Source organism: Mizuhopecten yessoensis, unplaced genomic scaffold (assembly GCF_002113885.1).
Source record: "Mizuhopecten yessoensis strain PY_sf001 unplaced genomic scaffold, ASM211388v2 scaffold4999.3, whole genome shotgun sequence".
In the NCBI taxonomy this organism is placed as follows: Eukaryota; Metazoa; Mollusca; class Bivalvia; order Pectinida; family Pectinidae; genus Mizuhopecten; species Mizuhopecten yessoensis.
In genome coordinates this window covers 175,451-184,893 of record NW_018405829.1, presented here as the reverse complement: position 1 = coordinate 184,893, position 9,443 = coordinate 175,451, and the positions used below count along the sequence as shown (strand labels likewise).

At 34.6% G+C, this 9,443-nt stretch overlaps 1 protein-coding gene across 1 annotated transcript in view; it reads left to right on the top strand.

The window, feature by feature from the left end:
- Positions 1 to 723: 723 nt before the first annotated feature.
- LOC110450117 (DNA repair protein XRCC4-like) overlaps positions 724 to 9,443 on the top strand; it is a 29,684-nt gene continuing 20,964 nt past the window's right edge. Inside the window, exons 1-2 of the mRNA XM_021497382.1 lie at positions 724 to 1,047; positions 7,846 to 7,957. Of these exons, the coding sequence (XP_021353057.1) occupies positions 831 to 1,047; positions 7,846 to 7,957 (329 nt within the window). The 5' untranslated portion in view covers positions 724 to 830. The remainder of the gene's footprint in view (positions 1,048 to 7,845; positions 7,958 to 9,443) is intronic.

Sequence of the window (9,443 nt, the reverse complement as noted above, 5' to 3'; positions counted from 1 at the left end):
AGATTGTTGAGGATGAGGTTCATTTTTATGTCAGTGTTCTCTCTATGTCTACTTAAGAAAGAAACTGTATGAAGCTTTCGTGCATGCCACAACGAGTGTAGCCTTACTTTTCTGAAACTTGTCTGCTGTATATACAGGTATTGCATCCATGCTTAACTTTTCAAGGTAAGTTGGAGATTAAAAAACGGGCGACACATGTTTTTCTAATATTTAGCCCATTCTAAACTTAAAATTTGAGATTGAAGACTTAAGAATTTTTCAAACACACTTTTTTGGGAATCGGTTTAAGAATTTTCGAGATTCCATGCGGGCCAGGTCTGTTTTCTGATACAGGACTTACTCACTGGACAATGTAATCGGGCCAAACGATGATATATGTATATCCATTTGTATAATCATCGAACGAATTTCTTTTGTACTGAATAAAGTATAGTTACATGTCGCTTACTTTAGTGAGTATTTTGAAAGAGTTGGTCTGGCAACGCGGCTTTGTTAACTTGATACGGTATGCAACGCCGCCGATAGTAAAAAATCAATTCATCATAACTCGGTCATTTTTTTTAAAATATCAAATCGCTATTTGGTATAGAGGTGTATTATAATGATATTAACAACATATCTTCTGATGTCGCTTACTTTATTCTGTATTTTTTAGGATTTTGTCTGGCAATGCTTTTTGTCACTTGAAGACGCTTTTTGTCAGTGGAAAACGCTTTTATTGTAACCATATATATATATATATATGCCCGCCATCTTGTAGGTCATTTATTTCGTACGTGTGGTTGTGGTAATTTTCTAAGAAGTGTTGTCGCAAGAGACTACTGTTATCGATGCCGAACGTCTGTGTTGTGTCTGGCTGTCACAGCCGATCTACCCATAAAGATGTGAAACGTTCCTACCATGCGATACCTGCTGTCACCTCAACGCAAGGGGAGAAAACCGAAAAACTGTCGACAGAGCGAAGGCGACTTTGGATAGCGAGAATCGCGCGAAAGGGCTGGACACCATCTAGATTTTCAAAAGTCTGCAGTGATCACTTCGTTGCAGGTAAATAAAAGAGTTCAATAAATGTAACTAGCATGATTAACCAGTTACCAAATATGTTTACTATACAGCAAACCACAGGTAACTGGCAATCACGATCGGTGGTAGGTAAATCGTGTACGCCGTTCCGGACCCGGACTAAAACCCCGTACCAGGGAAATAGAGATATTGTTATTTCTCAACAACGAGATCGTTTTTTAATTGGTTAAGTTTAACCAAACCACGAACCAAACAATCGTTTTCTAAAAGGTTTTTTTTCCAAGGCCGGGGGTAAAACTTGAAAATTACACATATTATTAGAAATACAGAGATAAATAAAGTGTTTTTTTCAGATATATAGAACAAAACTGCCTTACTGTTTATAATTATGTAAGTTTCGTTGAAATAAACGACATGTTCACATGAAATTCTGACTTTGTTGTGATCACTGGCACGGGTGTTTTGTTTACTCCCGTACCCGTGCTAATGGGAGATCACTCCGTCAAGTACTCCCATACAAAAATGACGACTTCGTAATCAATTTTAGAAAGTTGAAAGAATGTTTTTTTCAATACTGAAACGTTTAGATCCTTCTTGATTTTTATTTTCAGAAGTATGATTCCTAAAAAAAAATCGAGTCCCCCCCCCCCCCCCCATGAATTATGGGTCTTTTAGCAGATACGTTGCACATTATAATTGGTCAAGTGTTACACTCACAGGTACTAGACTCGTCTGTCAATACACCTATACTATTATATTATAGGTGTGTTGACAGACGAGGCTAGTACCTGTGTTACACTCATGCTACTTAACATAATAAATCAAACAGACTTTAAATCGATGTAATTATCACTTGTGATCAATTATATGAACCTATCTCAAATGTTCAGCTGTTCACATAACCAAATCGATCTTATTTGCGAAAGTAATGCACGAAAACAGAAACTTGACCAATTTGAATATATACGTTCGTTACATGTCAAGTTTTCCAATTGATGTGATCCTTTATTTCACATATTCCACCCTTTTCTTTCATAGCTTTTCACTAATTTATCCTTTAAAATCCATCTACAGTAGTTTACCTTATTTGAATATCTAAAATAACGTACACAAAATAACCATTATAGTGCATTCATGCCTCTTGATTTCCTAAGATATGAAGATATTCCCCATGAAAACTAAGCGATCTGATGCATACATGTACAGTTTGTAAAAGATTTAACTATATTGTTCCCATCAAAATCTCACGAAACAAAACTAGAGTCTAGATTAACTTTGTTATAAGAAACGACTATAGAACCATTTACGACGTATCTGTGTATAACGTATCTGGTCGGCAAAACTGTTTACGTCAGCAAAATAACATTCACTCAGTATTCACTTAAACTTTACACATTGTACAACAAGGTTGTACTTCAGTTTTATCGTGTAAGCTATAAAAAAAACCACGGCAATGAATACAGTTTTATTAGATAAATACAGGTCACGTATCTGTTAAAATTTTAACGGACAAACCATGAATACAGAGTTTCATGCAGGATACTTAATATGCTTACGGAATAAATGTCGATGGATTTATATGCGATATAACATATCTTAATTAAGTCAATATACCAAGATGGTTTAAACTTGTATTCATTGATAATAAATGCCTGTAGTATAGGTGTTGTTTTTAGTAACGTATATTGCAAGACTTTTGCGACAGAAGTTGATTTTAAATAAACTAAAAAAATAATGCAAAGCTGTTGGTATCAGAATAATTGACGCGACAACGACTATTCGAGTATATTGGTATGTTCACGCACGGAATTAGATTAGAGTCCGTGGTTCACGGGAATAGTAGTGAAGATACAAATGTAGGTATTAAGATAGGAAAACACTTTTCCATCGGTGTTAAAGGAAGTTAAGTCAACTAGTTCTAGTGATAACAATCCTTCAACAGTTTTTAAGAGGAATCAAACTGGAAATCAGGTTTAGGGTAGTTGCAGGGTCGAGCTAACCTTAGGTCTCCCTCACAAACACGTCATCAGTTGAATTCGGTAAGGAATGAGAAACGTCTTAGTCAAGTGGAGTTATAAAGTACTTTAGAGCTTATGTATCAAAACAAGACTTCATATCATTTTATTGTTTATTGATTGCCAAGGAGATGGGTGTCGCATCTCAAATGTATTTGATGACATGGTATCTTGTGATGCTGGCTGTGACAGATGGTTTCATAAAAGATGTGTAAGTGATCTGTCAGATTTACATTTTTCTAGGGATAGTTTTATTTGGAAGTGTGATAAGTGTTTTTAAAACAGTAATAAAAGTCAAAAGTATATAGGTCTCAGAACATAGATCAGGTAAGACTAATGCAGTTTAGTTAGTTAGGTTAGCCAGCATTGTGATTTTAACATAAACTAAGCTATTAAAGTATCTTTATAATCCTGGTACGGGTATTTGTGCGGGACCGGGAACGGCGTACAAGATTTACCTACCACCGTCACGATCCGGTTATCCTAATGAGAGCCCAGCGGAAAATGAGTGCCCAGGGAGGTTTTCGCGCGCCCAGCGATTCGTTGATTGACTTTTTGTAAAAAAAAAAATCTGATTTATACAGTAAATTCCATCACCTAACAATATGCAAAATGTTTTGTTCGATCGCACGAATGAAAAATATTGCATTTCACTTATTAAGTTACAGGAATCGTCTTTGTCACTGGTGTCAGGGCAAAATTGGGCCTACAAATCTGATTGCATACCAATGTGGCAACAGACACTTCATTTTTTTTAAAATTTTCATCAGCAGAACAAGCAGAATAATCAAAATATTTTCTTGTTTGAAACAGTATTGTAATTAATTTACTGTTAAAAACTGAAACTCGTTTAATAAATTCATTAAATGTTAAAAAAACAATGCACCTCAGGTTTAATTTAAAAACTGTTAAGGGGATTTCATGAATTTTATATGCATCAGATATTTATAGAACGTGTTTTATTTGATTCAATACATGCAATTCTACAGTTAGCATTTAGTTTGTAAGGCCAATTTGGTTGCAGCACCTGATGATCCGAAAGGGCGATAACGCACTGTTGCCTCTCATTGAAGTAAATACGCCACAGTTTTGTATTGTACACAAATATAATTTTAATATCCGTTATAAAATAAAGTTTTCTAATTAAATTTACAGTAACAGAGCTTGTATTATAATGTCTGTGTATAGAAATTAGTTTTAAATAGTGTGAGTATAATAACTATTTATACACTGGTGAGCATATAACATTATAAAGAACCTGTACTTGAATTGCAATGCATTCAAAGTTAAAGAAGTCAAACCATTAAAAAGTTCTACATAGGAAGAGACAGCAAACATTTTCAACTTCAACTATTCAAGATATTAATAATTGAACATATTTTCCTTTCATTTCCTTTCTTTTTTACATGTTTATTGTCAATAACGTATATTCTAAGAAACATAATCCAATAAATAAGACGAAAAAATGAAATTGTCATGCAATTCAAATAGAATATTAAATGTATATGAATCACAGTCCTTTCAATTCACTGATTAACTCAGATTCATCTTACAGTACTGCAGATTTATATAATGTGAAAATAAATGAGATGAATATTGTTTTCCAGCTATAGGTCTCTTATTAATCTTATGAAGAGGTTGTCATTTACCAATTTAAGATAAACGAAAAATGTAACGCTAATCATACATCAATCGAAAAGAATTTTAATGACATAAAAAGTTGTCTAATTCCCTGTTCCAATCTGAATCGACACCCAGAGATACATTTACTATAAATAACCCAAGTGAGGTTGTGACACTACATTGTAATTAGGAAATAACAGAAATCTGTTATCTGGAGTATGGCTTCATTCTTTAACTCAGGTAAATTAACAATAAAAGTTTCTGAAAGTAAGATTAGGTGTAAACCTGTACCATATCTAAATCACAGTTACAGGGCTATAGATATTGGTTATGTAATGAAGACGAAAGCGGAGATGAATGAGGAATAGAATGATTTCCCCAAAATTACATGTAGTCTACGAAATAAGTACAAATGTTAAAATAATTTAAATATGCAATGTACGTTATAAAAAGGGTAAGCCTATTGCAAGGTTAGGTTTAGTATTGTTTTGCGTGTGTTTTGGGAGGTTGCGATATGTTAGTATTTGTCTCCTTGCGATAGCGCGGAACTGATGCCGACTTTATAGTGCTACCTCACTGAAACATACTGCCGAAGGCACCCAGCAGGACACCCCACCCGGTCACATTATACTGACAACGGGCGAACCAGTCGTCCCACTCCTAAATTGCTAAGCGTTAAGCAAGGAGTAGAAACTACCATTTTTAGAGACTCTGGTATGTCTCGACCAGGGGACAGAACCCAAAGCCTCCCTCACATTGGCGAACGCTCAACTAAAGGCCAAAAGTGAGGCATTGTTAAGGGAGACATTAGGAAGAAGAAAGTTGTTTAGAAAGAAGATAAAAGATAAGATCCCAAATTTAGTCGTCTCTAGATCTTACCATCATGCAATGAGGGCAGCAGGTACAATTACTTCAGGGACGCTTATTACACGGGACGCTTGAAATAATATCAAATATCTAACGAGTAATATGCTTATTTAACCTAATTATCTGTTTTTATACTTTGTGATTTTTTTATAGACTGTACGTTTGATGTCATTTTATGTTACCTGCTGTATCAGAGAGTAAGTAAAAACAACGCTTGAATAGATTACAGTAACTTTACTCTCAAGGTTTTGGAAAAGACGTGCTTTTTGAAACGTTTTATTTCTGTTTTTTAACATGTGCTAAATTTTTAGCAACAGGTTATAGAATTTACATACAGCAGTGAAACAGAGATACGGAAATGTTTTAAGACTCTTTAACAGCATCTAAATTGCATAGAGCAAATATATTCAGCACAGACGATGTGCCCCCGACACGTCTTATATCAAGTCACGTGCTAGACAAATTCACAGATGCATATCGATACACATATTGTATGGACTATGGAGCCAACCAAAATCTAATAGGTAACTACATAAGAAATGTAATACCTATGTCTGTTTATATATTCAAATAAACAGGTACACATACTACACAAAGTGCGTACACATATACTCAAGTCTACTCTTAAGACTTAATGACGAATTAATCAAAGTATATTTGAGTCTTTATCAGGTTATGTGAATTATAACCACGTACTTTATCCAATTCCATGGGCGATATCTAATTTTGAACGTATAAAATTACAGCAACATGTATGTTAGTTCCAATGCTTGTTTATTTCGGTGAATTACGATGTCATAACAGTTTCCCCCCCCCCCTCAAGATTAATTGATATTTTTTTTTATTATTGATGAAGAATCTAACTAATTTGTGCACCTGACTGAGATGAGCAATGTCCGACGGGAATGTCTATATTCATTGAGTCCCGGATACAATTGAAATTCAAACCGGGGTATTCAAAATATTTGATACTGAAAGCACAAATTTATTTCGTGAACAAAGTCCATCATCTTGACTGATGATAGTATAATGTTCTTCTCCTTAGGTTACCTTGCAGTTTTATCATTGTGAAATGATTAGTTAAACCCATACATGTTTTTTGTTTTGTTTTATACTTTTCACTGAAAAGTTTTAGAATGTGTCTTAATGGTACGGTGACTTTCACTTTCGACATTATTTTTTATAACATCGAAGCGATTCATAGTCTTTCTTTCTTCATTACATACAACCAATATATTGTATATATTTTTTTTCTTTAACAGATTATGTGGTCAAACAATACAACAAATGACAACATAATTATTTACGTAATAGACAATATACATACTTTAGTTTACTTATCCATATATATTCTGGAATATAAAGCTGCTCATTTTTGTCTCGCCGCCACGAATTCAACATTAAGTTTGTGTGTTTAAGTTAGTTTCTCTGAAAGTATAAGTGCTACACCAACCAAACTTGGACCATTGATGCATCTTAGGAAGTACATATCAGCCCTTGCATCAAATGCTGGATGCGACCTACCTTTCATGGTCCATTGACTATGTCAGCATCTTCATCACATTAAGTTTTTGCGTTTAAATTAGTTTCTCTAAAAGTATAAGTGCTAGACCAACCAAACTTATACCATAGATGCATCTTAGGTAGTAAATCTCAACCCATGCATTAAATGCTGGATGCGACCTACCTTTCATGGTCCATTGACTATGTCAGCATCTTCATCACATTAAGTTTTTATGTTTAAATAAGTTTCACTGAAAGTATAAGTGCTAGACCAACTAAACTTGGACCATAGATGCATCTTAGGTAGTAAATCTCAACCCATGCATCACATGCTGGATGCGACCTACCTTTCATGGTCCATTGACTATGTCAGCATCTTCATCAACATTAAGTTTTTGTATTTATCATTTGCTCAGAATATAGGAAATCAAATCATCCACAGGGACCTGAGAATCTATGGCAGTTATATTTGGACCTAAACTGAGGTGTTCAGAGTAATTCAAATTTTTACATAGTTAATAACTTTACACACAATCATTGAAGGTGGCATTTTTACCAAAACTTGATCTAAAGCAATAAAACGTTAATTTACTCGGAACACCTCAGTTTAGATCCAAATAATGCTGTACAAATAATCAGTCTCCACAACAAATCAACAAGGAATGCTTCATAGGTGATTTATAATATTCAAATAAATTTTAAACTTGTAGCAGTTTTATATCTGGGGTGGACTTGTATAATATGTAAAGCAAATGAAAATAATAACCCATTTCCTGTATATGTACAAATTTAATTTGATATTTTCTATCTTCAGGAAAGCCAGCAAATCTGTATGCTACAAGTGACCCTGACTGGGCACCATCGCTGAAACTCGGGCAACCTACACTGAAGAAACCAGACAACTGTTCTCCTTTTTCACTAGAAAGGTATACATTTCAACTTTAACAATTTTACCATAATTTCAAAGCGATTCCCAACACTTAGTTAAATGGGATGGCATGATAAAAACAGCAGTAAATGCTAAAGTAGCCATAAAGTACTGGTATGTGCTAAATATAGGGTTAGTAGCTGAGGGAAACCAAAAACAATCAATATATTTGGTTTACTGGTGGAGCTGAAGTGTCACATGATTTAAGTCTTAGTGACACAACATCCTGCCCGACCATATCAACTTGAAAAAATATTTGCTAGCCTCTGTCCTACCCCCTAAGGATATGCGAAGATCTAGATTGCTCGACATGATGAATAACATCCCAGGGATTAACTCATTCACCCCTGAAGACACATTTCAACTCCTCAAATTCAAAGGTTGGAACAGTTCATTATGACATGTCAAGGGTGAATGAGTTAATCAAGCTGCTGGAATCAACTACCCTTTTTTTGAACTAAGAGGAAAAATCCTACAAACTAACATATCCGAGGATAGTCTATAGTTCTAGTAGGGGTGTCTAAGGTGACACTAATTAACTGCTTTGATAAGCCAACAAGAAACCGCCAATGGTGATTACAGTACATTTTCATGTAAAGCATCACATGTGATAAGCACCCTTTAAGATACATAAGCCTTGCAAGTTTAGTTGATGTAGGAGGAGTAGTTACTGGGTTATTGAACTAAACCAATCTTCTTAACCATAGTGCAGATGGGGAGGGACCTCAACCAATCTTCTTAACCTGGTCAGTCAAGCGGAAAATGTAGTTCAGAAGCAGCAACCGAAGCATTGCATGTGATAAGCATACTTAGATACATGAGCCATGCAAGTTTAGTTGATGTGGGATAATTAATAACTTGGAAACTGAGCTTAACCATTCTTCTTAACCTTAGTGTAGACAAACAGAAGGACGGACGCGAATCACCAATCTATAGGCCCTGATTGTATTGCGATCCGGCCAAAAAGGGAGAATATTTCAACATGTCTTACAGGTACATTCTATATCTGGACTGACATCTAAATTAATAATCGGCTCTTTTCAGAGACAACTTCATCTACTGAACCTAGCTAGAGTTGTAGGTCATAGAATGGAAGTACTTGCTGTATGTCACTAAACTACATATACTGAGATTTTTTTAACAAGGTTAAATGAAACTTATGAATACTAACAAGGTTGAAAAAAACTTCAGTCATATATATACCCCTAAACCGTTTGGACCTACTGTACATTATGGGTATGGTTAAAGTTATAAATGAAGATCTAGAACAAGGTAACCCATATACTATATATATATATATCAGATTTGTTTTTATATTCTAAATGTCACAACAGAATTCAATGGTATACAACAATGTACGTACATATAACATGATGAAATGAAATGCTAGTAGAGGGAAATCCCTGAACAAAACGTTTGTCAGACAGGTAGAAATACCGATGATTATCTTAGATTTAATCATTTTTATGAATCTATTTCAGCCA